A 23884-nucleotide genomic window follows, 5' to 3' on the forward strand; every position below is an offset into this window, starting at 1 on the left:
CCCCCCCCCCAGCCTCTCAATGGAATTGCTATACCAGGTTTGTTTTCCAGGCAGGGCACATCTGAAGAGTTCTGTTGGCAAAACCTGTCTCTTCTTTTAAAGTTCTGTGTACTGCTAAGAGTCTGGCTTTGATCCTGCCTGTCTTCAGAGAGTGCACAGCAGGGTTTACCAGGTTGTTATGCATTAGAGATGCATAAGCTTTTGTCTGTATGGTGCACCTCTAATCTTGCCTTCTGCCTAAAGCAACAAGAGACATCTGAAATGGTTTGTGTTCCTAGACTCACTTATTGTAGCAAACTTAAGACAAAGTCTCAGCTGTCTGCTCTCTGTCCAGAGAGAAACTTTCAAGGACATTTATCAACCATCAGGTTTCTCAACCAAAGATAGGGAGGTTTCTCTGAGACATCCCAGTCCTTTCCACTGGGCAGGGTAGGACCTCTAGGAGGGAGAGTGAATGAACCACCTGTTCTTTAAGATGGTATAATAGAGGGAGATTGGGAGTCTGCTGTGGGGCTGTGCGGTTGGCCTCTCGTAGCTGAGTCATCTGGGAACAGTCTCTAATATAAGTCACAGCTGAGGTGTGGATTCAGGCCTCCAGAGCACAGGATGCCTTAATTGCTTTGCTGCTGCACCCCTGAAACTTTAAAGGAAGACTGTTAAAGGAAAAGGATGCTGGGAAAGAGTAAAATTATGAGACTGTTTCTATATACTTCCTTAGAAACATTGATGTGTTTATGACTCCTCACCACTGACTGTAGTTCTAAGACTAACATTCAGTGCATGGCCAGATTGTCAGCCATGGCATGGTAACTCTGGAGGGCATTGCAAAGGGCTAGGGACACAAGTTACACATAAACTGGTTTAAATGATCAGAAACTGGTTTAAACCTGTAACAGAACAGAAGTTCAGTGTGCATAAACCAGTTTCCAAATGGCTAAAACTGGTTTAAGATAAACCTAGTTTCATAGTTTCTAGGGGCGGAAGGGACCTGAGCAGATCATCGAGTCCAACCCCCTGCCATGGCAGGAAAGAGTACTGGGGTCAAATGACCCCAGCAAGGTGTATGCAACCTGGTTGAATGTAGTATATCAGACTTAACTGATTTAGGTCAAACCGGTTTATGAAATTTCTGTCCCAAACCCCTTCCTGGTTCAAGTTAAATCAGAGTCCTCCAGCATCCCAGCATGCTTTGCAGACCTGGGTTGTACTGTCTGCTCCAGAGAGCAGAGCTGGCCCTACCCTCCTGCTCCCTAGCTGGAGCAGTGAGGGCTGACTCACTGGCCTCCCCAGGCAAACCCTGGCTGGGGTCAGGGGCCAGGGAGATGGGATTAAACTCCTCTTCCCCCAAGTATATAGTTGTCCTTCCATGCTTACTTACTGCTGGCTGCGACTGTGGACTACAAATCCCAGAGGAACCTGGAAGCAGGAAGACAAAGTGATAAGCAACCCTGCAGAGAGTCCTGATACTGTGCTTGTAAACTGCAAATCCCAGAGACCTCAGGGGCAGCAGGAAGAGGAAGAAAACACACAGCCCCTGCTGGCTAAGTGCCAGAAAGCTGTACTTTAGCGCCACCCGGCTTCTGGCTTGATCCACTGCAGGCATGTGGCTGCATTTCCTGAATCAAAAGGGAATATCTGTTCATTTGCTTATTGATACAATTTTTTGCAGCTTAAACTAACCTGCAAAGACTTAATCTTTTCAGCCTTGGGCTTTTTGACTGTCTATACTTAGCCAAGGTGACACTAGTTCAAAGCCTCTATAAATAAAAGCTCGCTGAGCTCCCCTCTAAATCTGACCTGGATGCTAAAGGTCCAAAGGGACCTACAGACCATCCAGTAATCAAAACGACATAAGAGCACCCTGACATCACCTCCTTTTCCTAGCCTATACCTTTTACACAGGCAAGTTCCACAAGTGTGCAAGTTACAGTGCAGCAGCTGTTTAAAGAGCTGAGCAGCATTTGCTTTTCCAACAACCCAAATAGTGAGCTCTCCTTGTCTTTGGCAACATAGTGGGTGCAACTATGTGTTCATTAATACACAGTGGTTACTGCACATTTATTTAGTATTTGTATAATCAAGTACTAAATAAATGTGCAGTAACTGGAGTTACAGCACAGTAGCTCTGGCGAACGTCTTTTTGGTGACACTACTGCACATTAGCCTAATAATACTGTGCAGTAGCATATTAGCACAGTTTGTGCTGTGACACGCCACTGCACAGGATTATTAGGCTACTGCACATTAGCATTTCATGTAGGTGTGCTTGTCACGGAGTGGGGCCTAAGAGCGGCCATGATCCCGCTAGTGCCTCCTGCCGTGCCAAGTTAGCGATCCAGCACCCTTTATTCTCGCCTGCCACGTCTTGTTGGTTTATAGTTTTATATAGGAGGCTGCCTTTAGTCCACCTGGACACGGTGCTATAACTATCTGGGCTCCTACTCTCTATGGGGTGACCTGGTGCACCCCAGCCTTATGGGCTATGCGTGCCTCCAACCTCCCCTTTAGCACGCCCCAAGCCTCGCAGCTCTTCCGGATGTCATCTGGTCCTTTTCCTTTCTGCGCCCTGCCAGACGCCCTTGGGCTTGTCACGCAACCAGCGCCCCTTCTCTGGCATCTTGGGCTTGTCACGCAACCAGCGCCCCTCTAGTCAGTAGCCCTCTTGGACTTCCGAACAATACTCTTTCCAGTAGGGCTCAGGCGGCCTGAGTCTTACCTGGCCCCTGTGACCCTTCGGGGTCCCCCAACCACTGTAGAGTCCTCTGGGACTCTATCTCATCCACCCTCTAGCCATTAGCCCTCTCAGGCTTACTAACAATACTCTCTCTAATTGGGCTCAGGCCACCTGAGCCCCACCTGGCCCCTGTGACCCTTCGGGGTCACCCACCACTGTCGAGCCCTCTGGGACTCTGTCCAGTCTGCAGCCCAACTGGGGTTTTTATCAATCTTATGTGTGCCCCCTCCTGGGGCTTCTCTCCAGTACATGCCCTCGCCTGGGAGCGTCTCAATGGGGTTGACCCCCGTTGGGGCTTCACCCATACAGGCAGCACCCCACTGGGCCTGCCTCCGTGTTTTGGCAGCACCCCACTGGGTCTGCCTCCGTGCTTTCTACAGTCGGGGCTCAGGTGGCCGTAGCCGTGCCTGGCCCCCTGACCCACCGTTAGGGGCTTCTGCCCTACTTGGGCTTTTCCATCTATTGCCCACACAGGGCTGGGGTCAACACCCCCCAAATACAGCACCGCACCGGCGCTCACAAGCTGTGCCCCCCTGGCACCGCTTGCTGTGCCCCTACAGGCACCAGTAACCCCCAGGCCACTGGGGAGCTCCCATGAGGCCTCCTCGCACCCCTACAGCCTCACCTGGTCCTCCAGTTTAACAATATCAAACAAGGAACACAAAACCACGAGCCAACCGGCTACAACACAACAGTAAGCCTTCTGGCTATACCCTGAAGTCCAGGCCCCACCTGGCTTTCCAGTAAAACCTCCTAGTCAGGGTTCTTTCCGCCCGCACCACGGTGTAGCTACTTATTCTATCAGTCTGCTTAGCTCCACTGCAGAGCTCTTGCTCCTCCAGCTGCCAGAAGGGAACTGCCCAGTAGGCTCCGGCCTGGGCTGTTTATAAGGGCCGGCCCTGCCCCCTTCTGGTCACCTGACCAACATGGTTGCCCCAGCAACCAGCAGCTGGGCTGCCCTGGTGATTGGCATCTGTCCTTAACCCTTTTTTAGGCACAGGTCACCTACGTGATCCTGTGACAGTGCTCAGTGCTAGTTTTATGTTAGAAACCTTCTGCCTTCATGTATCAACATCAGGAAGGGACAAAGACTAGCATCCTAAAAGAGTTCAGAGACTTGTTTGATCCAATGACCACTGAATTGAAAAGGGAGACATTCCATTGGCTTTAGTCATGGCTAGAGCATACTTCTACTTTCCATTGAAATGGTTCTGTGTAGGATTATTGCTCTTATATTCTTACAAAATAGCATGTTTACAACAGCACTGAGTTCAGTCCCGAGGAAATCTGAGGAAGTCCACAGAGCTTCAAGCCATACATTTTTTCTTTATTAAAAATACTTGTAGAAATGTTTTTTAAAATCTTGGCATGGCATTTTCTAGCCATCCATAGACAGTGAAAATGTGCATAATAGCACATGTTCATTGCACACCATCACACCACCGTACAAAAATATCGCACAATGACAAGATATTAAAAAAAAACTAACCAGCAGGGCATCATTTGGTATGTGTGCATATGTACAGAAGATGAACTCCTGTAGTTCTGAAGTGTATCAGGAAATCCTGTTTTATAATCTGCTTTACCTGCTTCCTTTAGCAGTTTTATATTTCTTAAAAAATAGTTTTAAAGCTTCTCTTTAGGCACAGTAGCATCGCCAGGTACAAACCATGATGTGACGCTACTGCTCAGTAGTAATGAGCTACTATGCAGTAGTAATGAGTAGGGGTGTGTGAAGTGGGTCCTATTCAGTTCAGATTTGGATTCGGCCCAAATCAGGGACAGTGATTCAATTCGTAGATTCGGATCACTGTCCCTGATTCAGTTTGGCCGAATCCAAAGATTTGGTGCTGATTCAGAGAATCAGCAATTTGGACTTAGACACAGCTTTAAACGTTTTCTACATACATTGAGGTACCAGGCATGGCTCATAATTGCTGCGATGCTGGAATGAATGGAGCATCCCACAGGAGGTGGGGTTGGGGGGGCCTCCACATGCTCAGCGGCGAACCCAGAAGTGGACCAGAAGTACTTCCAGTCCACTTCCGGGTCTGCCGGGGAGCACACTGGGGAGCCCCCCCATGCCTCCCTGGCTCAGCGATTGGCTATGGGGGGACCCTGGGTGCCACCCCCAAACCTAGGAGGCACCAGTCACTGAGTCAGGGAGGTGTGGGGGGGGACCCCCAGCGCGCTTCCTGGCAAACCCAGAAGTGGACTGGAAGAGCTTCTGATCCACTTCTGGGTCTGCTCCCAAGTGCGCTGGGCAGCCTCCCATGCTTCTCTGGGACACTCCATGCGCCCCAACATTGCAGCATTCACGAGTCCCTGCTACCTAAAGGTAAGTAGAGAAAAACATTTAAAGCTGTGTCTATGTCCGAATCTCCTAATCTTTCCTTATCTCTCCAATTCGATTCAGAGAGATTAAAGGGTCTCCTGATTCAATTCGGATTCAGAGATCCAGCTGCCAAATCAGGCTGATTCTTTGCCAAATTGAATCAGGGACCAAAGCCTCACACAGCCCAAGTAATGAGCTACTGTGCAGTAAGCATCACCAGGCAACCATGAATGATGAAAATAAAAAAACAACTGCTCAGTGGGTGTCTCATGTAGACACACCCAGTGAGTACAAAGGGAAGGTTTTTTTATTCTCTTCATTATATCGGTATGCCTGATGTACAAATTCTCATTCTACCAACCTTGTTTTGCAAATAAAAGAATGACATGTTTTTGTTAGGGTTGACGTGTGAAAAACCATCTTAGGGTAAACTGACAAGTAAAGAATTCGAGAAAACATACCTGAGAATTGACTATTTTGAATATCTTCTGTAGGGGTAAAAAGGAATGCCTCTCAATAACTTAAAAATAATAACTACAGGGTACTTAATTAGTTTGTACATTGGTTCATAATTTCTCATAAAGAAGAACTATCTTTTAAAGATTTCCCATATACAAACATCTGAATAAGCCAATAAAACAATACCAGACTAGACAGGGTGGACTGGAATCTACTTGTACAGTAAAAGCATTTGATGTTTATGAAAAGGTTATATCTCAAGATTACTGCATTAGGGCTTAATTGAGCATGTTGCACATAGCTCTGTTTTGCCTCAGTCAACCTTGACAATGGATACCAACAGGACTCCTAAATCCAAAGCAATAAAAGAATAAAACTTAATCCTAATTCCAGAGTTATTAAAATCATGATTTCAAAGGAATTCTTGTCTGTTAAAAATATCCGCTGTTGTTAAAGCATCATTCATTTTAGGTCTCTTATGTCTAAATGTAAAGTGAAATAGGGAAGTATTTCTTCATTCCTGGTACACATGGAAAATGAACACATAGCTATCTTTATGAACACAGGGGGATTTGATTTGTTCTCTTATGAAGTATCATTTGCTTATATATTTTGCCAGAAATGCCAGTGTTTGTACAATGCTCCACTCCATCAGTGGTGGAATGAAGAAGCCCATTTTTTTCAATTTTTAAATAAGTACACTTTCAGCCATTACTGAAAAGCTATTGAAACACAGAGCCTGATCATGGCAGACCATGAGTGCCTCCTTCTGTTCCCACCCCCCCTCACAATTCCAGTACAAATCAATGGTTGCTGAGGGCCCCCATACCTTCCTAGATCACGTTTCAAGTTAATTACAGTAATGTGACAGCTTGTAGTAAAGTATGGCATGTGAGTGGGGGTAGGTGGAAATGCCTAGATACTTAGAAAAATAGAAAACATTCACATTTTGAATTGAAAACCAGATTATCTGAATGCAAAAGAGTATACACACATGTATGTGTAGTACTTATGTCCAAGTTTCTGAGACAAATTATGTAGTCCTTATTTAACAAGATTCCCATCAAAGGAAAAAAAGCTGAATCTGAATAAAGCCTGTGAGATTTCTGTGAATCTACAGTGGCAGTCGTAAGTAAAAAAGGAGGAGTCTACACATAGTACAAAGATATGTGGATTGTTATCTCTGAACAGTGACTGTAGAGACAGCCCTGGTATCAGAAATAAATAAACTGTATAAGAGTTCACTGTCATCAAGACCCAGTCTAGTAATTCCCTCGAGAAGGCAGGCATTGATTATAAAAAATGCACTAAGCCAGTGAGTCTAGATTTGTTGCTAAATTCAGTATGGTGCAAAAAGTGCAAGAGTGTCATTCCATCCATGACCTTTAGCTTTTCCTCACATTCTGAAATTGGCCTGAAAGCTGCTTTGATTGTCTGTTGTGCACAATAGTCCATAAGTCTGTCAGAAAGGGAAATAACATGAGATTGGTGCTAGAAATCTGCGGAGCAATGATGTCAACTACCGTGATTTAACCTAGAGCAGGTTGCCAACCCAGTAAGTGTCACTTTAAATCAAAGTCACATACAGCCTGTGAACCACAACTAAAACATCCACAGGGAAAAAAAATCCAGTGTTAAATCCTTTCAGTATGATGTGGTTTATATTTTGTTACCACATTAGTGGCTGCTGTAGTCTCCACAGCAGCTGAGGTTTTTGAAATTTTGCATTAGTTACGGCATTCCTGAAGTTGCTGTTGGTTAGCAGTAAACATAGCTTCCCTCTGATCTTGCCCCAATGCTGTTGTGCTATATATTTTGTGCTTTGTACATTTTCATGAAATATATATTGGGCTGGGTTGTGCATATAATACTGTGGCCAGTGCTAAAACAGAAGTGTACATGATTCATTCTCAACCAGAACTCCTCCTGACTGGTCCAGTGGAGATCATAGAGTGGAAGCTCTTCGTTGGGTGCCAAGTATGTGCTCTCCACACCCAACCAGCTCTATTAGCCATGGGAGACAGATATAGAATCATAGGAAATTAGCTAGACTAGTGGTGCGCAACCTTTTTGTCCAGCAGGCCAGTCCCTCTTGTTAAATAAGAACTACATGATTTGTCCCAGAGACCTGGACACAAGCACTACACATACGTGTGTACACTCTTTTGCGTTCAAATATGTGAAAGTTTTCTATTTTGATAAGTATCTAAGCATTTCCACCTACCCCCACTCACAGGCTATACATTACTACAAGCTGTCATATTATTGTAATTAACATGAAACGTGATCTAGGAAGGTATGGGAGCCCTCAGCTCCCATTGATTTGTACAGGAATTGGCGGGGGGGGGGGGGCACAGGGATGGAGGGCAGGCTCTTTGCTTCAATAGCTTGATCAGACTCTTTGATTGAAAAGTTATCTGGTCCCTGTGCAGGCCAGGTCCAGTCGGCGGACCCAATCTGGTGGCCTGGACAGGGACAGCAAGACCCTGGCATCTGGCCATGTGAAGCGTGGCGGAGGCAGCATGTCCCTGATTCTGGGGCTTGACCCAGCCCCAACCCACCTTCATGGCAGGGGGCGTGAGGGACCCAGCCCCAATCCAGCCCCATGGAGGGAGGGAGGGAGCATGGTCAAACCCCACAGGAGGAAAGGGGCATGCCTGGCCCCAACCTAGCTGGCAGGACAGAAAGGGATTTGGCCCATCCCCGCAAAGGGAAGGGGCATGGCCCAGGCCCAAATCAATCTCACAGGTGCAGGGATCCAACCAGGCCCAACCTAGTTGGCCAGAGGGAACGAAGCATGGTGTAGACCCATGATGGGAGGGGCATGGGGAAGAAAACAGCCCAGGCTAGCTGCACAGGGGAAGGGTGTATGGCACAGCCTCAACCCAACCACACAGAGGGTAGGGGCATGGCCTGGAGCTAACCTGGCTCTGTGTGGGGAGGCTTATGGTCCAGATATGATCCACCCCATGGGTTTTAGGATTTTGGTAGTAGGAAGGGGTGGGAGCATTAGTGCCACTGGTCCCCCACTGCCAAATTTCCAAACCTTTCAAGAATCCCACAGGCCAGATTCCAAGGCTCTGAAGGCCACATTTGACTTACAAGCCAAAGGCTGAAATAGACAATCTCTCCATATCCCTCCCCCTGCCCAGAACAGGATCATCCCCATCTATACCATCTGTGATAAATATTTATCTATCCTGGACTTAATTTCCAATGAAGGAAATTCCGCAACTTCTCCAAAGTCATCAGTTCCAGTGCTTAGCCACCCTAACTAAAAAAACTCTTCCTAATATCTCATCTAAATCTCCCCTGCTGCAGTGTAAGCCCATTACTTCTCATCCTGTCACTAAAATCATTATTCTCTTTGTAACAATGCTTTTTGTATTTGGAGGCTGTTGTTGACTCTCCCCTTAGTCTTCTCCTCCCTAGACTAAATCATCCAGTGGTCCCACCCTGTCCTCTATTCTGTGGGTGCATCTGCATGAGACATTTACTAATTAGCTCCACAAGAAAATATCACCATGTACACGTGCGGTGCTATTAGGCCGGAGCAAACTAATTAACTCCAGCTAGCTCTACACTGTAGCACCCTCATGCCCCAGTCAGCCCCTCCACAGCAAGTTGAACCAGGTCAGAGCATCCCCAGGCTGGCAGACTGATTCCCAGTGTCCTGTAAACTGGGGCTGCTTGGCCCCAGCTCAACATGCTGCAGTCCTGGGCGCAAGTGCAAATATGGAGCCCAGGAGCAATAGACTCCCAGCACAAACTGTGCCATTGCATGTATAGATGCACCCAGTTTCTCCTGGCTATTTAGCCCTTCCTCTAGCAGGGACCAGTCCCCTGATTTCCTCAAAAGCATTGTGTGTGCACCTTACAGAGAGGCACAAGAGAAGAAAGGTGACCTCTCCTCAGCACAGGAAAAGAACACCTTGCTAAGTCACTACACAGATCACCCTTTCTGTCAGATCAATTACAGATGAACCTCAAATACTGTTGGGTCAAATTCCTTCCATTTAATGATGACCAGGAATTCATTTCATAACCTAAAAAGCCAAGATGCCACAGTAGGGAAGCAGATGAATGTAGAATCACCAAGAGACTTATATAGGTGTTAAATCTGCATTATATTTGGAAGAAGTTTAGCTCTGATAACACTTAATATAGTCAGAGCTTCCCAAAGAGGTCTAGAAAGAAAAGAATGATCCTCTTGGTTGAATTTTGGGTATTGCACACAAAAGAATCACATGGTATTTTAAAGTTCATAGGTAAGGGTCTTCTAAAGGGCAAAACGAAGCTTCTATATATTAAAATATTCATGGTTACTATCTTACCTGTTGTATTGAATGAATTGCTTGTCTAACCTAAGCTGTATCTTACTGTATTTATGTAATGCTTCTAATATATAAATTACACTCTCAGCTAGTGTAAATCAACATTAGTGTACTGATTTCCTCCGTCTGAGAATTTGGCACATTATATCTTTTTTTCTATAGCATCTTTCACTAAGTTCTGATCTTGCTGGCATTTAATTCACATTGGCGAAGCATTTAGAAAATGTTGCGTAGCAATTTTCTTCTGCTTAAAAAAATAAGAGCTTAGTGTCACATGAGCAGTGACTCCGTGTGCTACTGTTAGAAGCAAATCTGCGCCCATCAGGGCACACATGTAAACATACTCCCAGGCACAGTTTACTGCACCTTATATTAGCACGCAGTAACCTTACTGCACATTAATTGCACATGTAGACTCACCCAGTGTCTATTACCAAAATCCAGGCTCATTAGCAAAATTTGCAAGCTCTCTATTCAGACCTCTTCACTTGCTTTGTATGTAGGGGGTTTGTTGGGTTTTTGTATTATGTGTGGGGTGTTTTTTTAAAGAATTAGTTTCCTCTAGTTCAAAACACACATATTTTTTGCCATGTCCTCTGTGTTGTGTAATCTTATTAGAGAATCTGTTGAAAGATATGTTTCATTGCAGGTCCAATTTAAAGCCTGGGTTGGTTTCAATTATAATGAATCCAGAGCCTGAAGCTTGATCTCTTTGTATTTCTGCTCTTCCATAGTTTTATATAACAATGGAAAACTGATATGGAATGTCACAGAATACAACCACTCAACAAATGAGACTGCATTTAAAGTTATAATACAAATCCCCCAAGAGAAAAAATATATAAATTGCTGATGTTCTACGTTAGGTACATGATGGGCACATCTACATGTGCCTGTACAGTGACATTGCTACTGCCCTTTTGGAAGTACTAAAGCACAGCATAGTAGCAGCCCATACTGCAGCATACACTGGGTACACCATTATTTTTAGTCACTACATCACTGTAGCAGTGTGCTATCGTGAGGGAGCGCACTTCTACAACAAAATAGCTGTTGGTCACATGTAAATGCATGTGGTCACTACGTTGCTTTAGTGCATCACTATGGCAACATGGCATCACATGTAGACATGCCCGATATGTGGTAGGACTTTATCTGCTGGATACTTTGATTTTACATGCTTAATTTGGTCAGTTCCATCTTCCCTCTACCTATAGTGTTACTGAGGTTCTGGAAAGAGCAGGAACTCTATTTCAGTGGTCTAAAAGCTGTCATAGGAAAGGGAATAGACCCCGGATAGCAGCATCCACCCACTCTCTCCAGTCCTGTGAAATGTCAGCTGTAAAAAAACCCCCAACAACCTAGGGTTAAGGGACTGGCTTTTGAGATGGCCCTGGCTGAGAGTAAGTGGTGGCATGGGGAGCCAGCTTCTTTGCAGGGTATCATTCCCTTGGGAACTCTGCCAGTTAATTCTTGTAGAACATATGATGACCTTGAAATCATTAATATGTGCATGTTCTACTCCATATTGTCATCCCCCAACAAAAGAGGGCATTAGCGTACAAAGACAGAAGGCAGGCATGAAGATTCAAGCCTGAAGCATAGTTAACAGGGACAGGTCTTCTGTGCAGATGTTCCAAGCTGCTGGAATCTTATTACACCTTACTGGACCCTACTTAAGTCAATCAAAAGTCTTCTGTGGACCTCAGGAAACTGGACCACATCTTCCTAGGGCCTGATCTTTGGCAGTTCCTATCCCACCAGCTAAATAGGGCCTCTGGATTCTGTGGCTACATCCAGATGTGCAGGCATGTGTGGTTTGTGGTGCCACAAACCTCTTTGCAGTGCCACAAAACACACTCCCAGAATGTTAAAACAAATTTTGCTACCAGGAAATCTTGGTAGGAAAAAACAGTGTGACAAAAGCAGTGTGGCACATTTGAGAGGAGCGTGTGTCAGCAGACACAGAGGCTTGCTACTCCTGAGAAAGGCCCTGGCTGCTGGGCCAGAGCATCTCCACTCCTTTAGTTGTCCCTGGCTCCTCCAGCATGCCAGGAGCCAGGAGGAGTGGGGAAAGAGTGTGGCTCCAGCTGCCCAGACTCTGGTTTCTGGCGGTGCACACTGCTGCCATGTACTCCACCCCACTTTTTTAAGGCGTGGGTTAACTTGACCCTGGGATTTCCCAGGGTCAACCCCTGCCCCTGCACTGCTGATTAGAAGCATGGGGGATACCTGTGTGTGCAACACTGCAAATGGATTTGTGGCACTGCATACCACACATCCACACTCATCTGGATGTGCCCTGGGAGTGCAAACACAGTTTCCTGGATCAGTTTGCCATTCCTATGTTTCTTCTGCAGGCGGAAATGATAGAGAATCACAGAATCATAAAGGGATTTCTAGAATATATAAATGACATGGGTACCTATCTCATGGTGGGTTGGATGTATTGCAAATGGGATTTTTCATGAGAGGTTCAGTACCTTTTTGTTCTAGACAGACTTTTTTCAGTATCTCAGCATTTAGGATTGCCAGCTGAAAGCAAGAGCTGCAGAAGTTCATGGAAAAGGAAAACAAGATTTAAAAAAAGTTAACTGGGTTTAAGTTTCAAGACTAGCCGGGGAATTAAGCAGAGTCTAGGACCATTCTTACTTTATCCCAACACATTTCCAACTCCCAAAAGATACCTTGTTTCTGACTGGATAATCTGTGTTCAAAGCCATTTTGAAGTGCCTCAGTAAAAATGGAAAATACTTGCAGAAAATTGGCAGTACCTAAGGGAGTATTTAGATTTCAGGAGCTGCAGGTCCTGGAGAAATACCTGAGCTAGCTTTAAACTAGCTGTACAAACACAGCAACATGGAGTTCAGTGCAGGCTGCAGCACCCAGCGAAGAATGAGTTACTTCAGTAGTTAGCCTTCCCTGAGCTCTGTGCTGCTACCTCTATTGTGCCATCAATACTAGCTAGCTAGTTTAAATCTGTGCGAGTTGTTTCTACATGAGCTATCCTGGCCACTTCAGTCTGAAAAATGAGATCTGATGAACTGAGTGACAAGACACAAGCACAAACAGCAATAAAAATACTTACCTTGAAATCACAAAAATGTGATATGGGAATTATAAAGCAAGTGGATTCATGAAACAGCATTAACTTTGTTCACCCAGAGATGCCACAGCATCCACTGCCCAGATTTACACCATCAGGCAGGTCAGCAATCTTGTGATTGTTACTTGAAAGAAGGCGGCGGCATGGATGACCAGTACAGCCATGCTACTCAGAAACTGATGCTTCTTCCAAACCAGCTATGCCTATGGCAGGGTTCTTAGGGAAAGGAAATTCGTAGTACAATTAAAAACCCTCTCTCTTTATTTGCTTTGTTACATTCAGTATCCATAGGCTTAGAGTCAAATTCCTGGAAATAAGCTGATGCAACTTTGTAGAGTTCTCTATCACTTCTGCACCTGCTTACTTCTGTTAACATAGAAGAATAATTGTGATGAGCATGGAAGTCCCATTAACAGTTATTGCCTTCTATTTGGCCCTTTCATGTATTTTCCTTAGTCTCAAGAAGCACACAAACCTGGTAATATAAAAGCAGCTTTAAACTAATGATCTTCTCCTCTATAGGTAATTTATTTCTGAACCAGATTTATGCCATTTAGTTTCTTTCCATGTCCCAATTTCTCCTGTAGGCCGAATCAGTTTGACAGGGAACTGCATGTGTGTCTCAACAGGCAGTAGAGGAAATCCAGTCTCCTATTCAATATTACAGTAGTGCCTGGGAAACCCTGGCATAAACCAAGAACCCACTGTACTAGGCACTGTCAAAAAAGAGACAAGGCCTGCCTCCCCGAGCTTACAGGGTAAGGTGTGGTTGATTGTCCTGTTTTGTCTCAACAGCCCTCAACACAGCACGGTGTGAAAAATTACAAAAAGAGAAAGAGGAGCTGGAGAAGCGATTTGAGGATGAGGTGAGGAAGCTTCACTGGCAACAGCAAGAAGAGCTGCAAGCCCTTGAGGACAGGCTGCAGTTACAATACAGCAGTGAACTAGAACATCTACAAGAAGAAAACAAGCTTCAACTCATGAGAATCAAGTGTCAGCACCAGGAACAGGTCAGCCATAAATTGTTCACATGAGGAGGCTAAATCAGTTTAAATTAAGTGTAGGTGACAGGACAGCTGACTGTATTGACCTTCTCCAGTATGATGATATGAGTCACAAGCTGTAACATGAGTCACAAGTCACAAATGAATAGATCTAGGTTTGTTAGCTCCCTTATCTAAAGAAAAGTTCATACTTCAGAGTTATACAACACGACCTTGAGGTCCCACATTATAAAATGCTTTATGAATGGCTCTCCTGTGAAATACCCTGTATAAAGACTGGGCTCAGTCCTGTCCTGTCCTGTCCCCACTGCTTACATCCAGCAAATGGTAGCTTATCCCTGTTTACTCAGATGATGCTACATACGGAGCAACATACTACCTGGAAGAATTTTGCCCATTTTTATTTCAAATGATACAATTAAAAAAAGAACAGTGAAGTGAATTGCCCAATGTCACACACTCCAGCAGATGCGCTCCAGCAGAGTCTAGCATCACATGCTTCAGCAGACTACTGTCACATGTATCAGCATCCCCACGCTGAAAAGTGGTGGCAGAGCGTTTTAATTAAAGCTCGTTTGATGAGATTTAGTTCAGTGCCCATCCGCTGCGACTCAGGCACTTTTAATTAGCAACTATGCCTCCCGGAGCACATGTGAAAATACCCAATGTATTTACCTTCTGTGCCTAATATAATGTAAATCACTTAGAGACCCTGGGATGAGGACAGAAGTACAAAGTAGGAGGAAGCAGATTTTCTTTTCAGCATTTAGTTCCTTACGAAGGATCTAAAGAGGGCTGCCCTTGAGCTGGGCTGCTGTACCATGCTGTGACCTGACACTGAACTGGCACACAGAGAAAGAAAACAGTGGAAAATGCAAAACTGAGGCTAACACCCAAAGGGTTGCTCCACCAGACAGCTGTAACACTCCACTGTAGTTGTACTATGAAAAAAGGATATGTTGACAAAAGGTAGATATTTGCTTGGAAAAATCCACGGGGCCCGAAGTTGTATTATATGTTGTTTTTTTCCTCCACAGTTGAAGAACCAACAACCTCTGATGGCAGGTTCATTCTACTAAATGTCTTCATTAAGGATGTTATCTTTCTTTCTGTCTCCTGTAAAAGATTTTGATAGTGCTTAGAGGTGTTAGAAATGCCTTCTCTGGGTTATAACCTTTCTGAATTGCTGCATCCTTTTGTTGTCGTGGTTAATTTCAAATTCTTCCAACAGTGACAGAAAGGTGTTCACGTCTGGACTGTTTTACCCCATGCAGTTTAACTTCTTTTGGCTGAATGTGATTTTCCAATATGTGATAGGTGTTGGAAAAGTCTCTTTCAAAAGGTCTTTGTGTCTGAAGCTAGAATGTTTCTTTATCTTCTTTCTTTCACCTGTTAAAATCTATGCTAAGCTATTTCTTTTCCACTTTTGTGTTGTGAGGCCTTTCAGCTTGTTAAGGTTGTCTGCTCTGCCATGTCTGCATACTGACAGGTATTAGTGATTCTTCAGTAATGTAGGGCAGGTTTTTATGGCTGGGGGATTTAAGGGTTTTGTCATATTTTTTCTTTAGATAGTTCTTTCAGTGTTTCCAGTTATTTCCAGGGAGCTTGATGGGCTGTTGAGATGGACGCTGCTTTGATTCTGCTCAGTTCGATCTGTTTGGTTATAGGATAAGCTGACTTTGGTCAGACAGGTTGCACTGGGATTTGACTGTTATCTACCTTTCTCAGATCCCAGTTTGTTATAGGTCGACAGTAGCATAACTAGGGGTGGGCAAGAGGGACACCTGCCCTGGGTGTCAAGTTAGAAGGGGATCAGAATCACCCCTGAACCTACGGAGCCAGGCCCTGGCAGCGGTGCCATGCCAGGAACTCCAAAACCATTCCCTGCTGCTGCTGCTGCTTTAAGAGCAACAGCCAGGACAGGTAGAGCATTCATGAAGACAGCAGCAGCTCAGCTGGGACTGTGTAGGAGTCCCATCATGGGTAAGGCTGCTGCCCCCTCAGCCCCACTCTTGAAACTTGGCATCCCCCTCACAGCTCTTGGAACCCAGGTCTCCCCATTCTTGGAGCCATGCGCCACCCTCCTACCTCTACCTTCCCACAGGGTTTGCCCCAGGTGCCAACTCTGTTACGCCACTGCAGGTCAATCAGCAACACTAATGCCCATTCATGCAATAAAGGTAAGGCTGTGCCAAACACTCCTCTTTGTTCCAGGCCCTAATTCTCCAGGCTTCTCCCACCCGCTTGAACACAAAAGACATTCAGAGTCTCTCGCTCTGCTATTTTAAAAGCATGATCATCAGCCTATTTTCAGTTTAAGTCTTCCAGTATCACAAATAGTTGCTTCTTTTTCCTTCCCCTACTTCTGCCAGTTCCAGTGGTCCTAGGTGGTCTAGCAGTTACTCTTTCTGAAGAAATTTCACTATTCAGACATTCCCCTTTTTACATTCTGGGATCCTTTACAGGGTTCTTAGTGGAGCTTCCCCATTTTCCCTTTTCTCCTGCTTTTATGCTGTACTGCATGCTCCCCCTGTATCCAGACACAGCACTACTTTACACCAGTTGTTTATGATGTGATGCTGGAGTGTTGAAGAGCAAGCTTAGAGTTATGGAGAGGTTGCTCTCTGTCACTGCTCTTAGACTGGAAGGATGTCCAACTGGAAATCTGAGTATATGCACTGTTCCTTGGGCCCTTTTTAGCTCCCTATGTTGTGCCTGCTGTTAGGATAGCAGGAGTAGTTTAAGAGCCAGGAGACCCCCAACAGCCCCTATGAAGTCATACGTTGCTGTCTTTATTCATCTTAAAGATCCATATGGTTTGGACCCTGAATCTCTATCCTTTTCTTCTCTCCCTGTATCTTTCTGCCAGAAGGGACAATTATCAGGGAAGCCTAGGGTATTATATTCATAGAGGGTTTTGCATGGATTGTTATAGAAAATTGCAGACAAAAATATATTTTCATCAAAATATCTCATTTAATTGGAGCCAGAATTTCTCCAATTAAATGAGAAACATTCACAACACATTCCACAAAACATTCAACAAGAAGGCTTCTGAGGCCCAGAGTTTTGTAGTCATTTCTCCAGTCAGCAAGAGGGAGCCCCACACTGAAAACATGGATTTTATGATCTAAAAAGCAACAGCATTCAGAAGGTTTTTATTCTATTCACAAGTGGGACATAAATTTGGAAACCTCATAAAGTGTCACAAAATGGAACTGGGGTTGCCCAAGCCACTCTGGACTTTATCTTCCTGTGGGCAGGACTCATTGGCCAGTACCTCTATCAGGAGTGAATTTACGATTCCACAGCATATTTTCATTTTCTCTGCCTAGTCTGGATATAAATGCTCGTGGCCCAATCCTGTAGGGTACTGAGCTCCCTCAGTTTAATATCTTACGTTACATTTTAGCAATGTGTGTTTTTTGCACTGGGTTCTTCTTCTCCAGAGATGAATTTCACCACGTTCATAAGCTGCAATAGCAGAAATAAAAAATCCTTTTAAAAATAGGCAGCTGAATATATTTCTGTACCCACATGCCTACTCTGGAAATGAATCACATCGCACATTCTTTTGGTCTGTCTCATAACAAAGGAAACCACATTTACTTTCTTCTCTGCTTCATTATCCAGTAATCATTGTCTGTGATAAACACAAAATTACACTTGTTGGAGGCCTTGAGGTGTTTGAGAATAGGGATATTCTGGACTCTTTCTATGTAGTGGGTCAGAAAAATCCATCTCACCACAAATAGATTCAGGTCACCAATGTTAACCACTGCAGAAAGGGGAATACTTTGCTTTTATTCCACCTAAGGCTCTCAATGTGCTCTGTAGAAATATGAATTACTCTCCAGAGTGTCAGTTCAGTATGTTTCTAAAACAGTAAGTTAGAGGATTTAAAAAATAAATCCAGCGTAGAGATGAATTGCAGGGTTCCAAAAGTTTCCCATCTTCTCCCTGGACCTCACACTCATACACATTATTCTACAACTCACTGGCCTTCTCCAGTTTGAGCCTCTTCTCCATATTACTTCAATAAGCCTTACAACTGTCATGTGAGGTAAATCCATTTCATAAAGAGCAAAGCTAGATAAAAAGATGGCAGACCACCTGCTGTGAAAAGTTGCAAGGTGAAGGCCAAACTGGAAGAATAAGGGGAACCAGAGACAAAGTGAATATGGAAGGGGCCTCTCAAGTCATTGTGTTTTTCCTACTTTCCTCCACTTGCCCAAAACAATCTACAGAAACATCTGCTCTGGGCCCTCTCACACAGCAATCACAAAGCACCCTATAAAAAACTCTACAGCATGCCAGCGATGACTCCTGCACTGTGGCCCTCAGGGCACATTATTGCACGCTGTCGAGAGAAGCACAGCTCACTTCCCCAACCGTCCAGTGAACCATGTTCTTGTCTGCCACATCTTATTGTTTGAGTTATAAGCTCTCAGTTCAGTTGAGGAGCCATTCTTACTGGTGCTTTCTCTCCCCACACCCCAGGGTGTTAGCACCCCTTTGGTCCAGCCTAACAAGGGCTGGCCTCCGTATAGTCTTTCATGTGTAAGACGCTCATATTGCTTCCCTTAAAGCCTATTCTAAATTACCTACCACGTCCTTCACCAATGATAATTCCAAGCCCGGCCCATCTGCACGCCAGTCCCTTAGACCTGGCCCACCTGAAAGGCTTATCTGAGTCATTGGCTGGAATGATCTAGTTGGGGCTGGTCCTACTTTGGGCAGGGGGTTGGACTAGATGACCTCCTGAGGCTGCTTCCAGCCCTAATTTTCTAGGATTCTGTGAATAACTTGCTCAAAAGACAGAAGACGAAGTTGACCACTTCTAGCTTTTAGAAACTTTATATTATCGTAGTAGTAGTGTGTGGTTCATAAAGAAAACAATTAAGACATGAAAAATATTTAAGCAAGAGTGAAGTAAAAACCCTGGTAGTGCTTAGAAAGACACACACACCAGCAGGATATATCTTCAGGATGGAGTTGGTGACATTCACATGTCATTACCAGCTTGATGAGACAAGTTCACTTCTCACTCAGACTTATACGGTGGTTCAACAACAGAGTCCCACTTTTCATTATTAACAGGGCTTAACCATGGCAGTTTCTTTCACATTATTGTTAAGATGATTTTGTATTATTTCAAATTCCAAGCTAAATGCACATTTTTCAGTGTAAGTGCAACCCTTTTCTAATTTTATTGGAAATTTGGCACCTGTTCTGTGAGCAAAGATAGACATTTTGAATAGTTTAATAAAGTGAAGCAATATTGATTCTGAAAAACTGTGACTCTTCTTCTATAATTTAATATTAATTGTAGATAAAGCAGCTGTGCAAATGAAGTGCTTTCACAGTTAACAGCTATTTCACTATAAAAATAAGATTGTTTAATACTCCATATGACAGAATAATATGAGAGAACATGTAGGATTAGAAAACAAGATCATTATAATTCTCAAAGCCCAGAAGAGCAAATGACTTATGTAGTCCTTTATGTATGGTAATCAGAAACTCTTCCAAAGGATATCAAAAGGCCCAGGAAACTGGAAATAAGATACAGAGCTTTTCCCCATTATATCACTGGGTAATGAAAGCCAGACCTCATTCCCACTAATAGTTTCTCAACAGTCTGCATCACATGAGCTAATGGTCCTAGTCCATTTCCTCTAGAACAGTTGTCTACAACAACTGAAACCATCATTTCAATTGGTACCATGATAGACCAAGGTTTTAATGAATAGGGAGTTTAATAAAAGAGGTGTTCCTCCAGCTCCAGGCTACAACCATCTGGAGAGGCTTATCTCTCCAGAGATATGGTCTATGGTGTGTCTATGCCATAAATAAGCATAGACAACACTATTCCACTGGCATAGCTTACATTGGTTTCATTCACTGATAGCAATTAGTCTGGGGTCTAGAGTGGAAAGACCAGCTTCCCTGGTTTAGCCACATGCAGAAGTTCCTAGTAAAGTACCTCATGACTAGTAGCAGGGGGACAGGTGCAAACAGCTACCCTGAGATAAGCTATGGACATTTAACAACTACAATGTAATTTAAACCTGTGTATTTTTACTGCTGATTTTTCCAGGGATAATTTACACTAATATCAAATGAGTAGGGCTATATGATGTCTGTCCATTTCTTATTTTGACAAACATAAAGGAAGGTTGCTCTTTATGTTGCATAAATTCATCATATGTCTAGAGTTCAGGTCTTCCCAGAGTCTTAATTTTCACAGTTGTCAGTTTAACAGCTTTCAAGAACATTAAAGGCACTAAATTGTAAAGGAGGAGAGAAAAAGGTAGAAGTGACTCCTGAGTTCCATGTGCCGGGTAATTGCATGATTACTCCTGTCACAAGAAGCAATCTTATTGTGATATTTAATGTTTTCTGAGTGGGAAGATAACTGTTTGTTGTTGGAAATATATAGGTGAGGTTGCACAGCATTTGACTGGGAGATTTCTTATAAGTGCTATTTTGCACTAATTGTTTCAAAACACAGCTATATCATATTCTAGATTATGCTTACCTCTAGTGCTAAGAAAAGATTCGACAATAAAGCAATATTCTCTTTGGTCTTGTGTATGTGTGTGTCATTTTTGCCAATATCATATACAAAACAAATAAATGTGAGATCCACCAGTGAACTAAAGAATAAGCTACAATTCAAACCATTTTTAATGTATCCATGTCCTTGCCTATTGAATGACTGAATTGGCCTAATACCACAAATGACCTGTTCTCTTTATATTCTCTCCCCTTGGTTTTATGGATATATCAGGAAAAAATGTGCAATCTTGCTTTGTCTTATTGTCATGACATATGCTGAAAGATGTGATTGAACAAATGATTCACTTTTCTGATACAGCAATAACAGGTGTGTTTTGTGAGCATAGGCCATTGAAAGGTTTCCTGTTAGGTATATCGTGCAGCTTTCTTTTTTCCATTTGCATACCTGTGTGTTCTGTTTGTGCAGTAGCTGTTCCTCCATAGGAACGCTTTCAGTGGTCAGTTTGAGAGCAGGGAGGGATGCTGACTGGAGTTACTGTCATTTCTTAATTACTCCAGCACTAATTTGAAACTGCTTGAGCATATACACTGACCAGCTGTCCCATAAACTGTCTCATTGACTTATTCGGATTAGGTTAATAAACATCTGAGCATTCTAGTTGGAAGTAGGAATGTGTAATGATTACTGTATAAAAAATTATTTCTCACTTAAAGTGACTGATTGCAAATAATTATATATGTCTCTAGGTCATATATTTAGCCTTTCTATAAATAAATATTTAGAAATATGAATGATGCTTTGGCCTTTTCCTCTGAAGTTAATTCAAAGGATTAATAATAAAAATAATTATAGTAGAATACTCCAGGTCAGTAAACCTAGCACGTCTTGAAAATGTGATTTTGTTTGATTGTAGGGAAAATTCTGGTTTATTAAAAACATATCAGTTAGTGGAATGCTGTGATTTCTGACCATCCTGTAAACAGCCTTGTCATCTAAGATGTTTTCAACCTGTTCTTTTCTTCGCATCATTATTATAACCACTAAGTTCTAGGAGCAGCAGAACAGGCAGTAGTGCCCACATGCCTTCATTCAGGGAATCACAGTACACTTTCTATAATGAATCATTGAAGTTAATAATGTTTAAGAATGGCTGCACTTTATGCATGTCATCTGAAATTTTCTAGCTCACTGAAGCTTTCTGATAGTTTCTCGTATGAGTTCTCCATAGCACTTATATTTTTGTATCCATAACATCATTTGTTGTCATTTGAACAGGTAGAAGATATTACAGCCACTCATGAAGCCTCAGTGTTAGAGGTGGAAAATAGCCATACCATTGCCATTGCAGTACTCCAGGATGAGCATGACAGTAAGGTTCAAGGTAACCCTATGGCATTTATATGAACAGAGCCACACCAGTCCTAGAGCTGGGCATTGCTGGGAGATGTCACAGGCCTGAAGCTTTTTCATGATGAGAAAATAGTAGTTGTCATATAACCTTAGCCCTCTAACTTTGGAGTGAATATACTACCGGTATAGTTGTACTTTGGCAGGCTGATAAACAGGGAAAAAACAAAACCTATAAACCTTTATAAACAGTCTTTCCTGCTGAGGATGAGAGTAGAGAAGCACCTTAGAACATGCATGAACAGTTAATTGCCAATTCTAGTCAAATTTGCAGCTGATTAAAACAGAAGGAAATCATATCTCTTATTTTCTGATTTTTTCCCTGAACCTATCATGGAACACAGGAGACCCAGACAGCATGCCCACACTACAGTTCCCTCCCCCGAACTGCTCTCAGCTACTTCTCCCTCAAATGGGGAAGAAACAACAAAGAGAGATTTGGTGATACACCGGGCAGAGTTAACGTTACCCTAATAAGAGCTATTGAGGTAGGAACAAGCTACCTTGAACAGCTGCTGTCTAATCAGCCAATGACCCCATACAGATGCATGGCACGTGTACATGCATTGTCACCACAGAGTGGCTTTTGACAGACTCATAGTCCTGCTTAGTCACTGTTTCCCCTCCTTTCATTTTCTAAAAATAATTGCCTTCTTTTCTTCTATTATATATAAGAGGGACAGTGAGACTAATTCAGTGACCCAAATGTTACTGTTCAACAGCAGGGGTTTTTCTACAGACTGATGCACTACATAACAGACTGACGGATATAGCACATGCACAATGTTTTGATCCCTGAATAATGAAAGGACAGTTGCTTTTATGGCAGCGAGGGTTGGAGCATTAAAATATGCATGTCAGTATAGTGTGGAGCCAGACCTTGCAGGATGCCAAGTGCATTGTATATTTACTGAACCAGAAAGCAAGAGGCTGAGTGTGCTTCTCCAGCCAGGTGCTTAGCGCATTCATCCAGGGGTTGGGAGGTGGAGACATGGATTCTGGTCCTTGATCCAAGGAATATTTAATTATTTTATATAAAACAGTACTGTTTTTACAAGACAACCTGAGAAAGCCCCACCCCAGGTTATTTTATAGCTTTGTGGACACTATGAGGAAGTAAGACATGTGGATTCAAGGCCCCTCAGGTAGTGGAGGAACAGGAGAGTACTTAACCACTGAGATACTGGTTCAGATGGTAGGGGAGTCTTTCTTCCTGATTGTCAGAATGGGCTGACCTGCTTTAGATGCCTCACTCCCAAATGGGGTTCCTGGCTGTGAACTCTGAAAGGAGGTAGGCATGCCCCTCCCTTTTAAGTGGAAAGGCTTCAAATTACAACATCTCCTTATTTCCTCTTGTCCTGCTCATTGTGTGTCTTCTGCAAATCCCATGTTTAGAACATAATGTACAGTACCCTGGTGTTGTGTGGTAGTATACCTGAGCTAGCTCTAAACAAGCTAGCTTTGTACCAGAAGCAGCAGCCTGGCTCTGGTAACCCAGGCAGAGCTGGTTCAGGACTAACTCAGATGTCTCTGCGTGGCACTGGATTGTGCTTTTCACATGTATCTTTAGAAGCCCCGCTCTTCCCTGTGCCTTGTACAGAGTAGTTGAGCCTCTAAGTTGGAGTCAGCAATTCCAGTAGCTGGAAGGACAACTAAAAGTTATGCACTATAGTGCTGAACCTCAGTCTTGTTATTTTATTATTATTATTTATTTGTGTTATTATAGTGCCTAAAAGCCAAATTATTTAGCCCTGGTACTTTTGGGTTATCTGGGTCCACGTGGTTTCTCCTAATCAGGCAGAGAAAGGCTTGAAACTGGATCTCCTCCATCCCAGGTAGATGCTCTAGCCTAGCTACTGGACAAAAATCACTTCCTCCTCACTGTGTTTTCTGTGAGGCCTGATCCAGTAGCTATTTTTGAAATACATCTGCCAGACAGGCAGAGGAATGCTTAGTTTGTTCCTTGGCACCCCAGGAGGTCA

The 23884-nt window shown here is 43.5% G+C and overlaps 1 protein-coding gene across 3 annotated transcripts in view; it reads left to right on the forward strand.

Moving 5' to 3' along the window:
• The window catches only part of MTUS2 (microtubule associated tumor suppressor candidate 2), a 410713-nt gene that overhangs the window by 354721 nt on the left and 32108 nt on the right, over positions 1-23884 (forward strand). For all 3 annotated transcript variants that reach the window (XM_019525083.1, XM_019525084.1, XM_019525085.1), the window contains 2 exons: positions 13764-13978; positions 21771-21876. In XM_019525083.1, coding sequence (XP_019380628.1) covers positions 13764-13978; positions 21771-21876 — 321 coding nt within the window. The remainder of the gene's footprint in view (positions 1-13763; positions 13979-21770; positions 21877-23884) is intronic.

Source organism: Gavialis gangeticus, unplaced genomic scaffold (genome assembly GCF_001723915.1).
Source record: "Gavialis gangeticus isolate Ggan-Ray unplaced genomic scaffold, GavGan_comp1, whole genome shotgun sequence".
NCBI lineage: Eukaryota > Metazoa > Chordata > Crocodylia > Gavialidae > Gavialis > Gavialis gangeticus.